Source organism: Hippocampus zosterae, chromosome 16 (genome assembly GCF_025434085.1).
Source record: "Hippocampus zosterae strain Florida chromosome 16, ASM2543408v3, whole genome shotgun sequence".
NCBI classification, from domain to species: Eukaryota; Metazoa; Chordata; class Actinopteri; order Syngnathiformes; family Syngnathidae; genus Hippocampus; species Hippocampus zosterae.
The window spans coordinates 16,016,853-16,039,285 of record NC_067466.1 but is presented as its reverse complement, the minus strand read 5'-3'; the positions used below and the strand labels follow the sequence as shown (position 1 = coordinate 16,039,285).

Below are 22,433 nucleotides of genomic sequence, written 5' to 3'. Positions count from 1 at the left end.
CCGTGCCGGAAGTGGATTTGGAACACCAACCGAATCGAGCTAGTGTTACATACAACGATTGTCAATACCGCGACATGAATATATTGATTATGTCGTATTTATGTTTGTGTATTATCGCAATATTTATATTTGTTTTTGACAATAATAATGCTAATAATAATATATGTAATATAGCTTTTTAATGCAAATATAATGTATATATTTAACATTCATTTTATATCTACCACAGTATACAATTATTATACATTGGTATATTATGTATTTGATTTTTATATAATTGCTTTTAATTATCACTCATCAATCATAATAACGGTATATTCTGAGTTGAGATTTAGTTCATAACCTGTAACTATATATTACCCATTTTCATCCATTCATGAGAAAACAAGTGAGACAGTGGTTTAAAACCATTCCAGAATGTTCTTTTATTTCATGAACCCGGTCCCCCTCCTGCCCCTAGTCATTGTCATCATTGTTTTAATTACAAGGATATGCTGCTGATTCGATTGCAGAGAAAAATAATAAATACGTCCAATTTGTCCGACTACACAGACGCAATTAAAAGAATAAAAGTAATAAAAATCCAATTCAAACCGCTGACTCGAGTCGTCAATAAATAAGCTTACATCTAAAGCGAAGCTGTCCTCATGTATGTACATACATCATTCATTTTTACACTTTGAGACAAGAATCAATCTTGAAAAGTTTCTACATTATTCGTGTGTGATTAAAAAAAATTTAAAAACAAGTGGCTGGTTAATTAAAAGTGAAAGGTTGCTTTGTAGTTTCACCAGGGGGCAACTGCATGCACTGCCCCAAGTCCTGTTTTGCCTTAAAAAAAAAAGAAAAAAAATAATGAGAAAGAGAAGAGTGGTAGGTGTACGCCTCAAAATGGCCACCATTACTGCTAAGGCAGGAGGTTGAGTGAACAGACAAAAAAAAAAGTCCATGTCTTGGATATTTAAATGAAACTACTGCATGTCGAGGTCGATCTGGATGGGTGAAGGGTGACGGGGTTTGTTTGTTTTTTTGCTGCTTGTTCGCCAGTGCGCAATGTTGTTGTTTTGGAGGTCTACCCTCACATGGAAATGGTGCTGTAGAGCTGATCGATCTTCTCCTTGAAGAACTCCCTCAGCTCAGGCCGCTTGGCCTTCAGCGTGGGCGTCAGCAGGCCATTCTGGATGGAGAACATCTCGCTGTGGATGTAGATGTTCTTCACCTGGTTCAAGACAGTTGAGTAGAAAATACATGTAGACGCACACCCTATACAGCGTGAAATCATCTTTATTCACCTGCTCAAAGGAATGCAGAGAGCTGGCCTTGCCCAAACGCACCAGATCCTCAAGGATGGCCTTTTTAAGTTCCTACCAACACAGGAATTGTCATTTTTGAGGTCCTTCAAAAAATGCCACCTTGCCATTTGTCTACACTAACGCCACCTACTGTGTTTTTACACAGGTCCTTGTAGGTGCCTAAGATCCCTTTCTTCTTGGCCCAGGTGGGCATGACCTCTGGGTCGGGCACGATAATCCCCACAAGGCAGGACTGCACACAAGGAGCATAAATGTGTCATTATTGAAAATAAGGATCCGAAACATGTCTTCAGTTGATAATAAAAAGGACTTGACATTTTTGGAGGGGACTATAAGATCTCAAGTGGTAAAGTGACCTGTAGGCTGTCTCCGTGCACGTAAAGCTGGGCCACGGGCTCGCTCCGTATGTAGATGTTCTCGATCTTCTCGGGCGAGATGTACTCGCCCTGCGCCAGCTTGAAGATGTGCTTCTTCCTGTCCACGATCTTCAGCGTGCCGTTCTGCAATCAGGCCAAGAGTAATCAATCGGCTAGCAATCGATCGAGACGGTTTAAAATGTGGGGCAGGCCTACGGGCAGCCATTTGCCGATGTCGCCGGTGTGGAGCCAGCCGTCCGGATCCAGCGTCTCTGCGGTCCTCTCGGGGTCTTTGAGGTAGCCCTTAAACACGTTTGGTCCCTTCACGCAAACCTGAGCATTGGGAAAAAGGGAATTTCTTTGTACTTTTTGGGATGTTAAGCTTTCTGAAGATCTTGCCAAAGAAACTTTAAATTTACGAACGTCTGTTACGCCTTAATTAAAACATTTGGTTCGTCAGCCTCAGAATTCTTTTCGACGACCCTCACCTCGCCCTCCCCTTTGGCAGCAAAGTAGTTCTTCTCGGGAACATCCACCAGTTTGATGAGGTTGCACGGCAGCGGCGCGCCGACGTGACCTAAACGCCATAACAACCACAAAAAAAGAGTTACAAAAACAACAAAGAAGCACTATTTAAATTCAAGTACAGCATATGACGAAATTAGTCTCATTTTATCACACACTGCATCTTTTGTTTTCATACGGCAACTGTTGCCGTAATACCAGTACTGTCCGGCAGGGGGTACTGCTGGGCTACTTTTTGCTACCAAACTCAAGCGCATTTCCGAGAAGTCACAACATTGACGCTTACATGGCAGAGTGCATCCCAACGCACCCAAAAATATGACAATATTTTAAGAAATTATGCCAATAATCAGGCTCTAATAAATCTATACTTGTATATATCAATTCGTAATAAAGAGAATGCTTTACTTATTGTAATGAAAAGACTCGTTCTCATTATTATTGTCATTACACTCCTTGTCTGTGACCACTCTTACGGATGAATTTGTAAAAAAATGTTTTCGTCAACCCTTGACATGTTGACTGTGTAATGTGGCCAAACCCCTTTTCCCTTCTTCGGTGGCGGCTGCGACCGACCTCAATCCAGCACTTGTTTGATAATGTCGTCAGCGCCGATTCGAATCTTTTACCACGCTTTTCTAACCTATCGGACCTTGGGCTAAGGATCGTGAGCCGTTGCATAAGCGAAGAGCGCGCACCTGGTGTCCAGTCGCCGGGCGTGGTGAAGGTGCAGCCGGCCGTGCACTCCGTCTGCCCGTACGCCTCGTACACCTACAGGGGAGAGTTGTTGTGTATTTGCCGGCCTCCTTTTTACACATGCATTGCGGAAACAATGCTATAAAATGGACCGTGGAACAGGTTCTAACTCATGGTGGAAGGTCAGGGACAGAAGGCCTAAATCAGGGGTGGTGCGGAGTGGGTTATAACCTGACATCCTAAAGCTGCTCGGAGGAACCCCAACACAGCGGGCGATGTGGGAGCTGCTCCTGTTATGATCATCCTCAGTCTCCCACCCAGGCTGGCCTGCAACACACACAGAGTCAAGTTCTGTCACCATTCATCATCATAGTGTTCCTATCTTTGTGCTTGTTGACGTTTGCAGAGATGAAAGGCATTTTGCAACTTTTTTTTTTTAAGTCTGCGATTTTTATTTATTTGAGTGTTACCTGAATCTTACTGAAGAAGATTTTGTCCCAGACGCTGTCGCTGCGGATGATGCCGCTGCTAACCTCGGCGCCTTTTCTCTTGGCGGCAAAGTTGAGGAGCCAGCGCTTCAGAGGGCTGTTGGCCTGGCTGAAGATCTGCAGACCAGAATTTTTTTTTTTTAAACTAAAACTTTTTTTTTTTTTTTTAAATCCCTGGTTGAATAGCACGGAACCTCCTGAACGCACCTTGTCGTACATCCGGTTGAGCAGGCGGGGCACCACGGGGAAAATGGTGGGCCGCAAGGCCTTCATGTCATCAGGCAGCAAGCGGATGTCGCCCTGGTAGAAGCCGATGCGCCCGCCGTGGCAGTACACCACCGACTGGGAAACAAAACATGACAGTTAGCATGGTGGCGCTTGTGAATGTAACTCTTTTTCAATAGCCCATTGTGGTATGACCCCCCCCACCTCTATAAAAATTGCAATTTGTAAATTTGATCAAGTAAAAATGTTATTTATCCCACTGCATGTACACTTTCTAACATGTTAGCTTGCTAGCCTCACTATGTAAAAGAAATGATTTAAATACACACTTTGGGAATACATGTTTTTGATTGTAGTCAAGAATCATTTTTTACAAATAGATTTGGTTTCCACAATTGTCTTGTGATTGTGAAAGAAAGATGGAAAACACACACACACACACACACACACACACACACACAAATAAACAGAGCAGCATTTTTGTTCCTCAGGCCTGAGCCAAACATGTGGCAAGTGACCATATATGGACTTCCTTCAACCCACGCTAGCTAGGCGGAAGTTCAGTAGGTGTGAGGCGGGGGCGCGATAACGCCGTGTGTGTGAGGTAGACCACACATAGGAAGACTCCTTACCTCGATGAGCCTCTCGAACATGTGAGCCAGCGGCAGGAACGAAATGAGGCAATCGTCCCGGTTGGGGAAAATCACTTTCTAAAAAGAAGAAAAACAGGATGCAGGGAGGAGAAAAATGTCTTAAGAAGAGTTGAAAGAGTGAAATAAATGCTGTTGACTCACATCGGTCACTTTAAGGAAGCCCGAGAAGTCGGCCACCACGTTCCCGTGGGTGAGCATCACCCCTTTGGGGTTTCCTGAGCGGGACAGATAAGCAGGGAAAGGTCAAGATAGGGCAGGCCACTTTATTAGGCACCCCTGCAAGCTCACGACAGTCCCTGAATGAAAATTGTATTCATGCATGTGTATACACATCCGTATATTTTTCTGTTATTAATTTATAGCTTATGTAATCGATGTCTTTTCCTTGTGTTGTGCACATTTACAAAATAAATAAAATGACTTTAAAAAAAATGCATGAATCCGTGTTCCAGACTTGCAGGCACACTTCACATTTCTGCTGGAATTTTTCCAAATATTATTTGGAATATTTCTGAGTGACGGTTTGTGAATGGGTTGTGGTGTTTGTGGATCACCTGTGGTTCCACTGGTGAAGCACACGATAGAAAGGTCTTGCGGTGAGGGCGGCTATGCAGGGGAAAAAAACAAAACAAAACAGTGACGGCATTGTTTCATATCCGTGATTTGATCACTAACGTGGCATTATAATAATAGAAAATGAGACACTTCTTTGCGCACAGCAATACACAAGTTGGGGGGGGGGGGGCGGTGAATGAATGTTTTGTCAACATTTGGACAAAAAGCTACATGAAAAAACAATCTGAATGTTTCATTAAAATTAAATGATATTACAACAGACATGCATAAAAATAAAATAAGTCAAAAATGATAAAATAAATGCTAATTAAAAAAATTAAATTCAAATGTAATAAAAATCAAAGTTGTCATGCAAAAAAAAATTTTTAAAGTTGTTAAAAGTAAAATAAATATAATAAATAAAATAAGACTACATAAGGCGGCCCGGTAGACCAGTGGTTAGCACGTGGGCTTCACAGTGCAGAGGTACCGGGTTCGATTCCAGCTCCGGCCTCCCTGTGTGGAGTTTGCATGTTCTCCCCGGGCCTGCGTGGGTTTTCTCCGGGTGCTCCGGTTTCCTCCCACATTCCAAAAACATGCGTGGCAGGCTGATTGAACACTCTAAATTGTCCCTAGGTGTGAGTGTGAGCGTGGTTGGTTGTTTGTCTCTGTGTGCCCTGCGATTGGTTGGCAACCGATTCACGGTGTCCCCCGCCTACTGCCCGGAGACAGGTGGGATAGGCTCCAGCACCCCCCGCGACCCTAGTGAGGATCAAGCGGTTAGGAAAATGAATGAATGAATGAATGAATGAATGAAAGACTACATAAATAAATTGTGAGACAAAAACCTGGGTTCTCTTCTTGTATCGTAACTCATTAGATGTACCTCATAACGTGGTTGGCGAGATCAAACGCGCCCAGTTATTCATACTTACTAAAGGTTTTCGATGGTGATCTCTGCCCAGCGCCTTAGGGACAGACAAGCAAGTGTTGGTTTTAAAACTGTGTTTTCTGTTGTTATCGTTTCACGCATAAACGCGCACAGAGGTCACAAACCAGTTTGTTGTGTTTCAATGACGCTGACGTTGGAATAGCAAAAAAAATGCTATGATGTAGGATGTGATTGTTTTTTTTTTTTTTTGTCACGCTTCTTAGACTGTCAACTGTCATTGTTCTTTAGCCGACACACTCGCAACCTGCAGGTCCTGCTGTGCAGAAAATGTGTTGAGCTCTGACAAATGCTTATCGCGGCTAATTCTGTCCTACTTCCACCCAATGAGTGCATATTGACCTGATCTCACGTCACAATTCCCACCGAGAACTAAACGCTAACGTTTGCAAAGCGCAAAGCTACCTCCACTTCCTCCATGGCCTGCACGTGCACGCCGCAGCCGAGTCCGCGCCCCACCAGGGCGGCGTCCAGGGCGTCCATCAGGATGATGCGGCGCAGGGCCGGCGTCTCCGCGCGCTCCACGTTAGCTAGCAGCACTTGCGCCTTGTCCACCTTGTCACAGATAACCGTGGAGATGTCGGCTGCGGGGACACAAATCGCACACCAGCGTACCACTCAGATATTTTCAACAAGGTGCTCAATTGATAACGGAGCCGCTGCGGGTGCCCACGCCTCAATCAAAAGAAAAGTTAACGTAAAATGACAAAATAATACAAGACAACACGTTAGACACAGACAATCATGCAATCTTAACCACTTTCCCGCCAGACATCTCACAATCAAAAAAAAAAAATCACTTGGCAGCAAAACCATATCGATGCATACCTCATCCGGAATCTTGCCACCAGTGCATCCCAGATTTGTAATTGTTTTGTCAGTCAGTCGTAACGTGCACGTCCATTTTGCTTACCCGTGTTTATGATGAAGCGTATGGCATCCGGACCCAGAGTGTCGTAGAGGGGCACCACCACCATGGAGTACGTGTAGCATGCGAGCTCTGAGATTATCCACTGCAATACAAAATGAACGCAGTGAAATACTTCATTTATGTTTTTGGACAAATGACAACATACCAAAACAAGTTGTTGATGTTACCTTATTAAGAATAAACCACAACATTTACTGGCTTACTTTTGTTTACTTGATGGATTATAACAAAGTGGGACCAATTCTGATTGTTCAGTTAGTGAATTTTTAATCTATTTTATTATTATTGTACTAATTATAATCTGGGCAGCCCGGTAGTCCAGTGGTTAGCACGTCGGCTTCACAGTGCAGAGGTACCGGGTTCGAGTCCAGCTCCGGCCTCCCTGTGTGGAGTTTGCATGTTCTGCCTGCGTGGCTTTTCTCCGGGTGCTCCGGTTTCCTCCCACATTCCAAAAACATGCATGGCAGGCTGATTGAACACTCTAAATTGTCCCTAGGTGTGAGTGTGAGTGCGAATGGTTGTCCGTTTCTGTGTGCCCTGCGATTGGCTGGCAACCGATTCAGGGTGTCCCCCGCCTACTGCCTGGAGACGGCTGGGATGGGCTCCAGCACCCCCCGCGACCCTAGTGAGGATCAAGCGGCTCGGAAGATGAATGAATGAATAATTATAATCTGGGCAGCCCGGTAGTCCAGTGGTTAGCACGTCGGCTTCACAGTGCAGAGGTACCAGGTTCGATTCCAGCTCCGGCCTCCCTGTGTGGAGTTTGCATGTTCTCCCCGGGCCTGCGTGGGTTTTCTCCGGGTGCTCCGGTTTCCTCCCACATTCCAACAATGTGCATAGCAGGCTGATTGAACACTCTAAATTGTCCCTGGGTGTGAGTGTGAGCGTGGATGGTTGTTCGTCTCTGTGTGCCCTGTGATTGGCTGGCAACCGATTCAGGGTGTCCCCCGCCTACTGCCCGAAGACAGCTGGAATAGGCTCCAGCACCCCCCGCGACCCTAGTGAGGATCAAGCGGCTCTGAAGATGAATGAATGAATGAATAATTATAATCTCTCAAGGGAAATAGAGCTAACATGCAAACTTGCTAACAAGTCATTGTTTACATTAGCTTACATTAGTTACTGAGTATAATTAAGTTGAATAAAGAGGTTGCTAAGTGTTCCATTTGTTCTCAGGAGCTAACTCGGGTCAAACTTGACTGATAACAATCAAGTTTGACAAAATGCTTCTCACGCTATTCGCTGTTTGTTTAGCCTAGCAGACCAGTCAAACGTGATGGATGACAAGTTTGACAATTACAAATGTGACAACATTTGATGACATGAACTCATTTCAATGAAACGTTGCAGATCACAATAGGGGGACAAATGATAACGTGGCTGTTTTCAGTTTTTGGTAGCGTTTTGGTTCGTTAGCATTGAGTTTTAATTGCTAAGTGTTTCATTTGTTGACATATGCACACTTGATATCAAACTTCACTAAAATTTCTTGCCAACCTGACGACAAATACTACCATGTTAATGGAAATGTATTTACCCCCTTTAAGCCACCATTTTATGTCTGTTATGTTTTCTGTGGACCATTTCTTGAGTATTATCTTTAGTTGATTCCTTTGTGGTGGGCACAAGAAATGTCATGACACATGTTACATAGCCAATAAAGCTATTCGGTTGTATTCATGATCCGCAACGTTGATGACGTGTTTAAGGGTTTTATGGCTTAGTGGGAAGGGGAGGATAACCTCGGGTCGGTTCTGAGCAAAGACTCCAATGAACTGGTCCGGACTGGCCTTGCAGCCCTGGTGTAGCAGGCCCGATCCCAGATGCTCGGCCCGGGACGTGACCTGCGGGAGCGCAACAACACAATGACAGTACGGTGTTGTTATCAGATGACACACCCAGATGCAATGATGCAACGAGCTCTAACTGGAAGTCATGTGACTTATCTTAGGGAAACCTCAAGTGCAACGGTATTCCTAATTGATACACGTGCCAAATTTCGAATGATGCAGGGACATTTTTTTTGTGTGAAAAAAAAATTTACAAAATCAAACTGCATTCGCAATTTAGCATTGTCCAGACCAAAATTTCACTTTCACTTTCATCATTTCACCTCTTTGTAGGACATCCATTTGTAAGGCTGGTTGGGAAGTCGCGAGCCCAGGCAAGGCCCGTCACCTACAAGGACGGAGATGACAGTCGTCACCACGGCAACCAAACCCTGCATGGATTTGCGACCTCGGTCGCTTTGACTGAACGCCGCCATCCTCGTCTACCTGATATATGGAGGCCTCGCTGGAAGACCTCGTACATTGTCCTAGCGTCGTCGTGGTAATGACTGAGCAGCTTGGAACTGTCACCCATCATGGACCTGCGACCCCCATCTTCACGCTTCATTGAAAGACACACCAAAGACAGTTCGTGTAAATGCATGACACATCAAATCTCGCAGCTAATTAAAACTCCCGCCCGGTGCTTTCCATATCTGTAATTACTTTCAACCACAATTCTGCGTAGTCTTACCGGCACCTCCTCGGACTGATGCAGGAGGCTGCATGGTGGTTTAATGGGGCGGGGCCTGGTGGCCAGCCAGTAGGCCAGCACAGCGGTGAGGGCGCCGATGCCCACCAGCGTGGAAGTCGGCAGCGAGCTGAAGAAGTGGCCCAGCTCGCCCAGGTCTGGCACCCTCAGGCCGCTCAGCATCTCCTGGGCTTGCATCTTCTCCATCAGCGTCGAACTCAGCTCTGTGGGACCACGGGTAAATCCTCAGTGCCACCGTGCAGCACTATGATGCGTTCAATGTCCACCGAGGCTGCGGGAAATTATGTTGAGTTGTGTTGCCTTCACTCTCAAATAAAACGGCGGCAATGTTTTGTGTGCACCATCGTGGAAAGCGCCACACAAGCTGCGTCGGGTTAGATGTCCATCTGAGAATCGCTGTGTCATCAAAAGAGCAGGATTATGTTGCGTTCAGGGTCTAAGAAAAAAGCTAGCCTTGTCAGGATAAGGGGCTCGGAGAATGGATAGATGATTGCGTTCAAGGTTTACTTGGTTGCAGCGTGTTGCGTTCAGTGTCCAAGGAAGCAGAGGTGTGCTGCAATCAACTCCAAGAGTCACTGCGATGCATTCAATGTCGCTGACGACAAAGGCCGACAGGATTCATCAGCATTGGCAAATAGCGACAGTCAAAGGGTTGGGTAGAAAGTTGGCGACCAAATCTAAATATAGATGTGATCCGCAATCTACTAGCATGACTGTGCGCGCACACACAAACACACGCCTACGCACACACAAACTAACACGATAGTGACACCCAACAATTCGTGATGACAATGATCTTTCACTTGGCGTGTTCTAAAGCATCACTTAGTAAATCCTCCCAAGAAAGTGAAACCGCTGACGAAACAATCCACATTTTTTTTGTTGACACGTTGAATTTCAGTGCTGACCGTGAAGGATTGTGTTGCGTTGGTGTTTTTAACGTCCGTTCATCGTGTTGCGTTCAATGTCTCTCACAAGCAGCATCGTGTTGCATTCAAGGTCCAACAAAAGAGTGCGTCGTGGTTATTGGAGGTTTACTCAGCTGTTTTGCATATGTGAAATATCAAACCAAGTGTCCTGTAGTAACTCCACTCGCTCCCTGCGGGGAGACGCAGAGGTTGCGGAGTTCTTGAACATGGCCCACAAGGTTTGTTGCTACAGCTGGTGCCACGACCCCAACACAACTTTGGTGACCTCTTGGAAATATTCTAAATAGTTCCTAATGAAGAGGTGAAAGCACATTTTTGGAGCAGCACTCGGTTGCATTCAGGGACTACTTGGTAGCCAACAAATTGTTCTTTACTGACTCAATGAGAGGCTTAAAAAGAATGTCAATTTTTGGACTTCTTATTGGCCTCTTTGTCAAGGTCCCGAAAGCACCATGGGCCGAGGTCCTGAAAGGTCCGCCCCATCACACCATTGAAAGTCTGTTGCCTGCGATTAGCATCCAGCTTGAGGATGTCAAAGCCTATTAGAGCTGAGACGGGATGGACGCTTCTAACCTAGATCTCTCTCTCTCTCTCTCTTTCCGTCACTCTTCAGCTCGCTTTATCGCCACTTGACAGCGTTGTGAACAGATGTCAGGCTTTAAAAAGCACAGTGTGACATCATCAATAGCGGACGCATCATTTCCTGTAATCGCCATGTGCCCATGCATTCAGAGGTCGCGTCCTTCTCGATTGCACTGCTGTGGTGTGTAGTCAATGCAGTGAAAAAAATGAAATACATATAATTACATGACTGTTAGATAGATGACACCCAAATTTGTAAAAAAATAAAATAAAATAATAAATATAATAATACATAAATAATAAATAATATACATTGTGATTTTTGTTCCTGATTGTAAAGTGTCCTTGGGTGTCTTGAAAGGCGCTTATAAATAAAATGTATTATTATTATTATTATTATTATCAAAGTAATTTTTTTCTGATTATCTCAAACACACCGCAGAAGAACAAGCCTGATTCAGCGTTTATTTACCTGGCAGCCATTATGTTCCACTCTGCCATGAGGTCATAAATGCTGAGGAAGCACTTACGAGCAGAGGCGCTCACACTGCAAGATATTTCAAGCCCTTTTTGTGGGGAGAAGAAGGAAAAACTTTTTGGATGCATTTTTGAATGTGTTGCTGCTCCATGTGTATGAAAAAAAAACAGCTGATTCCAGATTTATCACGACCGTAAAATCGATTCCATTTGTTAATCAATGCCGTTTCTCATTATATGTAAGCATTGACAAAGATATGGCATGACAATATGAAGCTCCGCCTCTCACTTCAACGTACTTCCCAGTTCAAAGTTTTTCAGCAAATAACGGAGAATATGACCAGTTTTTTTTGGGGGGGGGGTGAGTTTTTAACAGCAGTAGGACATACAGTATTTAATCGAAATGTAAAGAAAAGGAGTACAGTGACGCGCATTGCGCAGAGTAGCATGAATTTTTAACAACACACCGCAGCAACCAGGTCAGGGGATGGGATACAGTAACAGGTATCATGTAATTTTAAGGATGGGTGTATCTTTTTTTAACTGCAAAAGGCGCTTTTTTCCTATAATACGCAATTTCTATTTTTTAGAATTGTGATACTCAAAGTAGCTACACAGAAACAAACAATAATTTAATAAGATGCAAAAATCTTTTTGACAAACTTTGACAGTATATAAATTGGCTGTATGTTTTTGGGGGTGGGACAATATTCTCAAATATATTCAGACACACCTAATATAACACGATTCAAATATATAAGAAAATAAACAATATCTATAAAAATTAAGAAAAACGTAAAAAAGACAAGTCAGATAAAAGAAATCCAAGAAAGCACATATACATAGAGTAATACTTTCACAACATGTCGCTCTTCCGAATATTTTGAGCAGTGATCCAAACGTCCCAAGTGCTGTGCGGGTCCCTAATAAAGTGCCCCCTTCCTCTCTTACCTTTTCCCCCTCCCCCTGTTTTTCCAGCAGCACCTCTCGCGTGGACAGCTCCCGCACTGTCGTCCAATCAGCTTGGACCCCTCACGTCATAATCGACCCCCCTCTCCCCCCCAGCACCTCCATCTCGATGAGGCATGGCGGACGACATTAAAACGAGCCGAATAACCCAATTGGTGCAATTTTCACACACCCCACGGTGCATCCATCCATTTTTTGCGTGCAAATAAGCACGACTGGCCTTTCATGGCGTATGCACCCAATGCCAGTAGCATCTCAGTTAGCTTAGCATCTCACCATAAATCCGTCCTATATTACTCTGGTCCTTTTAGTTCGAAATATAGGAACAATACATGAATTAAGTGCACAATAAAGGCAATGAATGACGCAAGGCAGCCGGCCTCGTGCGTCATCTTGCGCCCCCACCCCTAAAAAAAAACATGAAGGTGAACCTGGGGGGGAGGACAAATTCTGATGATTCAAAAGAATGGTGATGATAATACTCACCCAAAATGATCCACAGCGAGCCGGACACCAGCACGAAGGCGAGCATGTCTGTCTCATGTGGACGCGGGGGGGTCCCGGGTTCGGCGGCCTGGACTGAAGTGGATGCTTGCTTGCTTGCCGCAAGGAGGCACCGGCACTATGGAGATTAGGGGGAGAGGGGGCGGGGGAGTGGTGTGTGAGCGTGTGTGTGTGTGGGGGGTGGGGGGGGAGTCAAGGCTGGGCCATACAGCTTATTTTCTCGATATCAAATACATAATGAGTGAAATTGACGTGTTTGAATTTACGTACAATAAGCACCATTTGATGTTTGGAAGCGTTTATTTGAATGGAGTAAAAAGGCTGGGGCGTGCGCAAGGGGTGGTACGTCACTGAAATGGGGCAACGCTGCGTCACGGTCAGCAAGCCACGCCCACTGAACTGAAGTAACCCCTCCAGGTGGGCTGATGTATGGATGGAGACAGGAAGTCAGAGGGAGGATGAAGATGTCAGTGACAAAAATTATTCTTGAATACATGTTTTTGCTTGTGAATTTTTTGGATGTAGAATTATTATTAAAACAAATTTTGGGTAAAATAATTTTTTCTATTAAATGGAAAAAATATTGTGGGACTTAATATACGACTAAGTAGCTCATTTACGGGTGGCTCGGGAGGCCAGTGGTTGGTGTGTCGACCTCACAGTGCAGAGATACCAGGCTCGATTCCAGCTACAACCGGTTCAGGGTGTCCCCCGCCTACTGTCACGTTTCGGGCAAGCCGAAATAAAGGTGGGATCCCAGAAGTGTAGACACCAAACAAGGTCTCCGTAGCAAAAAGGGTTTAATATACAAAAAAAAAATCGCACTGCCAAAGAAGTAACATAAAGTGCTGGTCAAAACAAGGACCAGAGGGCACAAAAACGAAAAGCGCTTGCACAAAAGGAAAGGGAGGAAAATAAGAACCGCGAAGGCCAACAAAAAACAATGTAGCAAATACACGCAAGCGAAAGCCAAATCACAAAATAAAAACCATACTTACAAAAATACTTGGTACCGAGAATTCAAAAGCGAAACACGACGAGGTCTATAGCTAAAGCAGTCTATGAGCAATGAAGCAACAAGGCAAAGGCAATACGTCATATTATTATTATTATTATTATTATTATTATTATTATTATTATTATTATTATTATTATTATTATTATTATTATTATTATTATTATAATACTCCGACAACAGGTGCACAGCAGAGGGGTCCTTAAATACAGTTTACTAATCATAGATTGGCAGCAGGTGTGCACAGAACTCCGATGATGCCACCTGCTGGCCAGACTGAAACATAACCGTGACACCTACTGCCCGAAGACGGCTGGGATAGGTTCCAGCACCCCCCTTGTGAGGATCAGCGAATCGGAAAATGGATGGGTGTCTCGATGGATAGCTCGTTTATTGAAATACTATCTTTTAGTTTGTCAAATTAAACTGATTTTTTTCTTAAATACAGTAAACGGAAAATAACATTCAAATGATTCTTCTTTGTAAAAATGCAATATTTTGTCTATACAACATGATTTTTTTTCCTGGGAGTAAACAATTAAACCAATCTGTTTTATTGATTTAGGATTTAACATCCAAATAAGATGATTTAGGAATTTAATACATATTTGGTATGTATTTATCTGTCATTCATTCCAAAATTATATTTTGTCTATTCGTGAAGTAAAAATCTAAATCAGAATCATCTTTCCTGGCCAAGTATGTAAAAGACACCACGAATGTCACCAGTTGTATGAGCTTCACTAGTATTGTGGTGACAAGCAACTACGATAAACAAAGATATGACATATCAGTATAGAAAGACTTTCCGTAATGTAAAAGTATCATTTTAGAAAAGTTACAACCATTTGAAACATATCTGAAAAGTGTGTGCGTGTGCGTGTGCGTGTGTGTGTGTGTAACCGACGCACAGTCTCTTACGTGAACTCATATTGCCTCATTCTCAAAATCACACATCCACCCTCACCTCCCGTTCTCACGCCTGTGGATCCATTCGCCCACGCTGCGGCACATGACCCCCCCACCCCCCGCCCCACCCCCTTCACATCAACAAACTCGCCGAAAAGCACTCAAACACTCTCGCGCATCAACTCAAACACATACACAAACATAGTCTTTGGTAAAATCATTCACTTTATTTAGGATTTTCTGGAAAGTCACCTGATTTCTACCCCTCCATGATTCTGCCTCTCGAGCGGGGACACAGCCACAACACAGTGGGAAAAACCGGGGGCATGATGTCAGGGTTGTCCGAAATCACCTGAAAAACTACACATGGAACTCCTCCAAACCCACAGCAACGCCTGTGGGAGCACCGGGAAGTCCCTAGAGGACCCGGGAACAAGTGCGCGCGCCCAGACACGTCACACAAGCCACTTCTTCTTCATCTTCAGTGGCTCCGTCCAGCGGCCGCTTTAATCACTACACCATTTCGGCGAAAGCGCCCGGCTTCTTCTCCTCGCCAGACTTGTTTCCAGAAGAATGATGACAGTGGCGTTAATGACGCCATTGAGTGCGGAATCTACTTTGATGCTGTCTAAAAATAAACCAAGTAGACATTTTGGAATGTCACAATGTACACCCGATGACGAGACCTAGTATTATAAAAATATACTTTTGATGATGACATTCATTTTGATCCATTTCATTTAATGACGCTTGCTTTGGGCTCATAGAGCTGAACCTTTCTAAATCAATATATACATATATTAAATTAGCCCCATGCGCTCAGAATAATCTGATATCATGAAGGGGAACAATTTATGGATCAGTTTAAACCTAATCGAGCGGGCCTATTTTCGCACGCGACAACATGACATAACAATGCCGCACATAGCTCTTAATTGAACCGGATAATGTTGACAAAATGCATCAACAACTACTAATTCAAAGTTACAATGCGGCCAAAATTCCAATAAAAGGCACGCACGCCTGGCCCGAAGTCAACTTCCTCTTCTTTTCAATCACGTGACTTCATAGAAAAGCTGAGCGGCTGCCTGAGTAGGGCGTTATTGCGCATGCGTGTGACACTGTAAAAAGTGCTCTCGCGCAGCCAAATTAAAATGTAAAAAAAAAAAGAAAAGATAATGGACAAAAGAATATGCACCTTTGCAGTATCATTGTAGAATTATTTCTTTTACACTCTTGGGTGTATTTACAGTCAAATAAACATGTTTTAAACACCAAAATACGAGTATAATTGGCTTTATGGCATAAAATGATACTAATACAGGTACAAATTTGCCTTTTTTCCACGCTGTGCCACCACTTTGAGGCAAATCGGTGATTTATAACACAACGTCTGTGAGGAAGGTTGGATAATTGACTTTTACATGCTGTTTATGCGATAAACACGATGTAACGTGCCAGTTTTTTTTTGAAGCGGAGTACGGACACTTTTTGCAGTGCGCAGTCAGGCGGGGATTACCAACCTGGGTCGTGCTTTATAAAGAGAAACTCGCTGTTGCGGGAGGGCACTTTTGTTTGTCTGAGACAAGAAGAGGGTAGGAAGAAGAAGCAGGAGAAGGAGGTGCAGGAGAAACACTTCTGGGGAAAAACAAAAACAATTTGGGATTATATTTTCTGTATTTACTGTTTTTCCATCATCGTCAGTGATCACAGAAGACCTTGTAAGTGGACACTCGGTTGTAATTTAATAGTTATTTAAATGTGTGTCAAGACTGTTGTAATGCACCTTTTCGCGCTTTGCATGACTTTGAAGTGTTAAGAATGTGATTAAGACAAAACAAAGTCTCAATTGCCGCTTTGTAAAGAAGTCATACACTCTGCACGTCGCGGCCATGACCTCCCGGTGCACTCTCGCCATGTCGAGCGATGGGCAATAAATCCACAAGTGTGTGTGGGATGCGGGGGATCTCGCCGCTTTACTCCAACTCGCACAGCCTATATGATATAAATGCACATTGAAATGATTTCCCTGGGTGTTGTTTTTTTCTAGGCCCAACATGCCGGTGTCCAGGATGAAGATGCGCCCATGGCTGGAGAAAATGATCGACTCCAAATCCATTGCCGGTCTTGCCTGGATGGATAAGGTGAGCCTTCTTCTTATTCTCCTCTTCAGCCCGTGCAAACATTTCAGATATCGGTCACGTTAGTATAAACTATAAAAACTATTTTTTATTTTTTTTTTGTGATTCAATCAAGGGTATCATTTTTAATGTTTATTTTCGGTAGTGTGTAGTTTGTGTAGTTTTAATGGGTTTCAAAGAGCCCAAAGGCAGCTGTGCATCAAATTGTATTTGCAAAAATTAGCCATTTTAAAATTTGTAAAATTATTTGGATACACATCAAGAGATTACAACAATGGAAAAACAGAAAAATCAGTCGTGAAGTTAATCAGACCCAAAAAGACTAAGTAATGTAAAAAAGTCAAATCTTTTGTCTCTAATTCGCATTTATATTGTTGAATATTTTAAGGTAAGGTAAATATCATGACATATTTTTTAAATTCAGCGGCTAGTTAATCACTTCTCAGGATTTTATTCTCCCAAATATTAGAATCAAACCAGCCTAAAAAAAATCCATATCAGCCCAACCCTATTATTGATCAACTTAAAGCTGGAGTTGTAAATAATTTTTTAAAATCTGTTTTTAATGCTGATGACATTAGAAAGTCAAACAAAAAAAAAAATCTCCAGCTGAGGTGAAACGCAGATTGCAATCTGGACTAGAGACAACCAACAAGCCATTTAAAAATTAGCCATTTTTAAATGGCTAATTTTTGCAAACACAATTTGATCGGATTTTGACTTTACCAAAACCCGATCAATGATCCTCAGAAGAAAAAAAAAAAACTTGATGAACAGAAACAATCAATGAAAAATAAGCATGATTAAATGTGTTTCTATTCCAGGAGAAGACCATGTTCTCCATTCCTTGGAAGCACGCAGCTCGCCACGGCTGGGACATGAACAAGGACGCGTGCCTGTTCAAGGAGTGGGCCATCCACACAGGTGAGCCGAGACCTGCGCCCGCATGTCGGCTGGCACCGTGGAATTTGAAGCCTGACTAGAAGGGGGGGTGGTGGTGAAAACCCTTTTGCAGGGAAATACACAAAGGGTGACACCTGCGACCCCAAGACCTGGAAGGCCAACTTCCGTTGCGCCATGAACTCGTTGCCGGACATCGAGGAAGTGAAAGACAAGAGCGTCAACAAGGGCCAGTTGGCCATGCGAGTCTTCCGGATGCTGCCGCAGAAACAGAGAGGTGGGTCGGAGTGACGCCGTCGCCTCAACCTCGTTTCCGACTCGGCATAAAATTCCTAACCACCTTTTGTTGTTCCCTTGCAGTAAAGCGGGACAAAGCAAAGTCCAGAAAGCAGGTAAGATTTTATCAGCCATATTTTATGACCCTTTGCACAAACAATGGTTCGAACGTCCCAGGCATTATTTGGTGGATCCATTTTGGCCCATATGGACATTTACCACATGTCACCTCAGCCTCCTCATGACCCCGCGACCCCCCCTGCCCCCCTACCCTGTTGCCTTCCAAACACAGTTTTGACCCAGTCTTCAAATGATTCCCCGCAGACTTGGTCTACTCTTATTTTGGATGCACTTTTTAAGACCCAAGATGAGTCAACAACCTCGCCACCACACGCCAATCAGGATCTCCCCTCTGATTCCTCCTACCGTTGATACTGTTCCAAAAAAAATACGGGTAAAAAATGAACCACAAGTCAACCACCTTGTTCCTTACCACACCCGGATATTTACCACACACGCACACCCCTCATCGGAAAGTCCTTGTACTGTTGAGACTTTCACAGGAACATCTTCCTAACTGCTTGATCCTCACTAGGGTCGAGGGGGGTACTGGAGCCTATCCCAGCTGTCTCCGGGCAGTAGGCGGGGGACACCCTGAATCGGTTGCCAGCCAATCGCAGGGCACACAGAAACGAACAACCATTCGCACTCACACCCAGGGACAATTCAGAGTGTTCAATCAGCCTGCCACGCATGTTTTTGGAATGTGGGAGGAAACCGGAGCACCCGGAGAAAACCCACGCAGGCCCGGGGAGAACATGCAAACTTCACACAGGGAGGCCGGAGCTGGAATCGAACCCGGTACCTCTGCACTGTGAAGCCGACATGCTAACCATTGGACTACCGGGCCGCCACCGTTGATACTGTCCCCAAAAAAATTACGGGTACCAAATGAACCATAAGTCCACCACCTTGTTCCTTACCACACCCGGACATTTACCACACACACACACACAGCCCTCATCGGAAAGTCCTCGTACCATTGAGACTTTCACAGGAACATACACTCGCCTATTTTGAACCCAGAATAGGGCCCCAAGTTATCGGGCGTCAGCAGTTTTCGACAACATTTCTCACCGCAGACTCCTTCCCGCAGGTCAGGATGACGACAGAGGACACCGACTACAGCGATAGCCAGTCGTCGCCCGACTCATCTCGACTGGACGAAGACATGGCCTCCGCTCAGGAGAACGTGGTGGACAGCACCGTGCGCATGGACTCGCAAGGCGAGCGAACGAGGAGTCGGACGGACGACCCGGAGCCATGGAGGGCGGCGGGGTCCTTTGCGGATATCCCGATCTTTGGGCTGGGCAACGACTTGTCCGGTAGCTTCGAAGACAGATTCCAAGTGTCACCCGAGCGCAGCTCCGGTAAGTCGCTCTGACTTCTCCTCGTGTGCCTCCACCTTTCTAACTATTTATGTTGGTTCTACCTTTGAGCGGAACGTTAAAAATTTTTTTTTAAAATGAAAGCGTATGCTAATCTCACCTTCTGTCTCTCTCTCCTCGCCCCTCCACAACCGATGATTGTCCTCCAGAGTTTGAATACGACATAGTAGAGGTAAGCAGCAGACAGTAGCGGGCACGTTTTTCCCCCACCGGTCCAAAAACTGTCCGGCCACAGACAAAACGGCGCAAGAATGCTCAACTCCGATGTTGCCATTTTTTTTTTTTTGGTCAGATTTGCCAGCAACTGGAGCGAGACGCGCAGACCTTCAAGGCCAGTTGTGACATCAAGGCGCTCCTGAGCCCGTGCACCAGTCCGGGGAGCCAGTGGAGCGAGTCTTCAGGTAAACAAAACTTCCTGCCCCCACCCCTGTTTGTGCTTTTGACGTATTCTAAAATTCGCTACCGATTTTATTTTTCTCTCTCCATTGATTTGGACACACTTGTTGATAAACAGTCGAGTGCATACGGAGCTGCTGTGGGCCACAGCTCACACCGAGACACCGACGCGCAGGCATCACTCGCTACTTTCGATTTTCGCGGTTCACTATAATCAGGGGTGTCCAAACTTTTTGCCAAGGGGGCCAGATTTTATGTGGTAAAATGTCGGGGGCCGACCTTGGCTGACATTCTTTACATTGAACAACAATATTGTTCAACACATTTTAGTAAGCCAGTCTGTTTCACATTTCCATTTTTATTTTAATTTCAACAATCTTAAGAATTTCTTTTGGTTCATTTGAAACAGGTATACCACATGCAACTGCTTATTCACTTGACTTTTTCTTAAACGGAAGTCTCCTGAGTGCAAATTGATTGATTTGAAACATAAAATGTACCATTTTCAATAGTCACAAAACCTTTGACGCGAACAACAGGGAAATGAACAAGCAATACACATATCCACAACTGCAAGGATCATTTGAAATATGACATATCAGTCAATATAAACACGGAGTGATGTCTTGTTAACTCGTGAGTGATGCCCCCTAGTGTCTAAATGCTATTACTCATTTAGCCACTAGAGGGAAGCAGTACTCTATGAAACATCACTCACCAGTCTACGAGACCTCAGTCAATGCAACACGTGTTCCATTGCGCCCAACCTGCGGGCCAGACGGCACTGATTTTATGACGGGGGCCGACGGCCGGATGAAATTCGACCGCGGGCCGCGGGCCGGACTTTGGACACGCCTGACTATAATGAATGAAACCGGCATCCTCAATCGCTCCTTGGAAATTTCGGTCTCCGGATCTCTTCAGTTAGAACTCTTGTGGTTATGAATATGAATGTGTCCTTCAAGGTCGTGTATGTGCGCCCCCTCTTGTTTGAACAGCGGACGACGGGGACGAACTGCCACTGCCACCTCATTACACCACGCTGAGCTCCGACTTCAACATGCCGGCGGACAACCCCTGGAACGACCTTCACGTATTCACTAGCTTTTGTCCGGGACTGGACAATGGTCACTCGTTGGACTCTATGGGCCTCTCGTCGTTGATTTGAATCCTCCCCGCCCTGCCCCTGGACCCTCGCCCAACTGAGAAACAAAACCGGAGCACACTCTCAGGAATTGTTTTATGTTCAAATCAAAATTGTATTGGTTGGATTGTGTTGGTGTTTTCGGTGCACCAAAATGTGGTTTTGCGTCTTTTAGCCACACGAAGCTCTTTGATTCTTTCACGCTGCTTCCACCTTCAACTATTTTCTCGATTTCTCCACGGGCAACGTCTGAATGACATCAAGGGACGTCGGTAGACTAAAAGTCGAAACCCCGCCTACATTTCTGAGAATGTCGCCAGGTCAGTCTGACCTCGGAGGAGTTTTCACCCACTTTATCTGACATAACAGTACAGCAGCCGTTATTATGGAGAATAAGATCGCATTTGTTTTGTTGTGACGGTGCTAGCCAAGCATTTTACTTTAGCTCAATAATCCCCAAACGTACACGTTTCCAAACCGTTGTAAATATACATGTATATAGTTGTCTGTTGTCTGTTTTTTTTTCTAATAAAAAGTAAAACAAATACACGTGGAGAGTACGTTTCGTTTTGTTCTTTATTGATCATATACGTGGAATGTAAATGATGTGAAACTTAGCATTGGGAACGCTGTCCAGTTGAAATACGTAATAACAACAATTGCAAATGAAAATTAAAAAAAAGAAAAGGTTTTAAAATCAGTGAATCAATGAAATTTTTTTTTTTTGTGTGTGTGTGTCTCAGCCGACCTTTACCTTCCTCTCCTTTTCTCACGTCACCTGGAATACCTGCGGGGCCATCTAGAGATTTTCCCTGTCGTTAAAAAAAAAAGAGAAGACAAAATACTTACATAACATAGAGACAAAGATAAAAAAAATTCAGACAACCGTGTCTCTAGAACATTTCGACGTTTCCTCATCCAGTCGTGTCAAACCGAGCAAACAGCAAAAAGTAATCAAGAGCTATTTTTTTTGTATTTTTGCCTCGTGTGTTTGTGCACTTTCTAATATTTTGTATTTCTTCTCAAATGTTATTTTGCGTGGCGGGACATTTTTTTTTTTTCGTCCTTTGGATGTTTTCCATGATGAGCCGAGCCTCGTGTAAAATTAAACACGTGAAGAAGAAGCGCAATTGTTTTTGGTGCTTTCCCTGTGGATGGTGTGAAGATCACATCGTGCTTCCCCCTCGAGTCAGCGTTTAAAAAAAAAAAAAAAAGTTTTTTGACTGATATGATCCATTCTTTGCCCATCAGTTCTCTATTTATGTCTAATATTTCCACATCACTTTCTTTTGTGTGTTTTTTTTGTCCTCCAATATTTATTAACCTACCCTTGAAATGTTGCATTATTTTAAAACATTCACCTTATATAATATTTGTATAATATTTCTAGGCTTGCAACAAACAATTACTGTCTTCTAACAAGTGAATAACCATTACATTTATTTTTTTATGAATGGGTGAATATGAATCGTTCATTCATCCATTCATTCATTCATTCATCTTCCGAGCCG

At 44.0% G+C, this 22,433-nt stretch overlaps 2 protein-coding genes across 4 annotated transcripts; one reads left to right on the top strand and one right to left on the bottom strand.

The window, feature by feature from the left end:
* Positions 1-400: 400 nt before the first annotated feature.
* LOC127587940 (long-chain-fatty-acid--CoA ligase 6-like) lies at positions 401-12,818 on the bottom strand. Of its 2 annotated transcripts, XM_052046415.1 has the most exons (22): positions 12,676-12,807; positions 11,216-11,290; positions 9,215-9,435; positions 8,968-9,082; positions 8,805-8,869; positions 8,434-8,535; positions 6,674-6,773; positions 6,166-6,344; positions 5,747-5,779; positions 4,811-4,862; positions 4,398-4,471; positions 4,236-4,313; positions 3,586-3,720; positions 3,361-3,495; positions 3,122-3,217; positions 2,893-2,965; positions 2,158-2,246; positions 1,886-2,002; positions 1,670-1,813; positions 1,444-1,545; positions 1,293-1,364; positions 401-1,219 (listed from the first exon to the last, which is right to left on the bottom strand). In XM_052046415.1, the coding sequence occupies exons 3-22, from the start codon at positions 9,416-9,418 to the stop codon at positions 1,079-1,081; spliced, it is 2,106 nt and encodes a 701-aa protein (XP_051902375.1). In that variant the 5' UTR covers positions 9,419-9,435; positions 11,216-11,290; positions 12,676-12,807; the 3' UTR covers positions 401-1,078. The 2 variants fall into 2 exon arrangements, with proteins under 2 accessions (XP_051902375.1, XP_051902374.1); XM_052046414.1 differs by lacking the exon at positions 11,216-11,290 and having other exon boundaries at positions 12,676-12,818.
* A 3,343-nt stretch (positions 12,819-16,161) lies between these two features.
* Positions 16,162-21,444, top strand: LOC127587917 (interferon regulatory factor 1-like). 2 transcript variants are annotated; one of them, XM_052046388.1, is made up of 9 exons: positions 16,162-16,338; positions 16,668-16,761; positions 17,583-17,682; positions 17,774-17,935; positions 18,019-18,050; positions 19,091-19,364; positions 19,532-19,554; positions 19,675-19,783; positions 20,777-21,444. In XM_052046388.1, exons 2-9 carry the CDS (start codon positions 16,675-16,677, stop codon positions 20,944-20,946), a joined length of 957 nt encoding a protein of 318 aa, XP_051902348.1. In that variant the 5' UTR covers positions 16,162-16,338; positions 16,668-16,674; the 3' UTR covers positions 20,947-21,444. The 2 variants fall into 2 exon arrangements, with proteins under 2 accessions (XP_051902348.1, XP_051902349.1); XM_052046389.1 differs by having other exon boundaries at positions 20,744-20,871.
* The last annotated feature ends 989 nt before the right edge of the window (positions 21,445-22,433 follow it).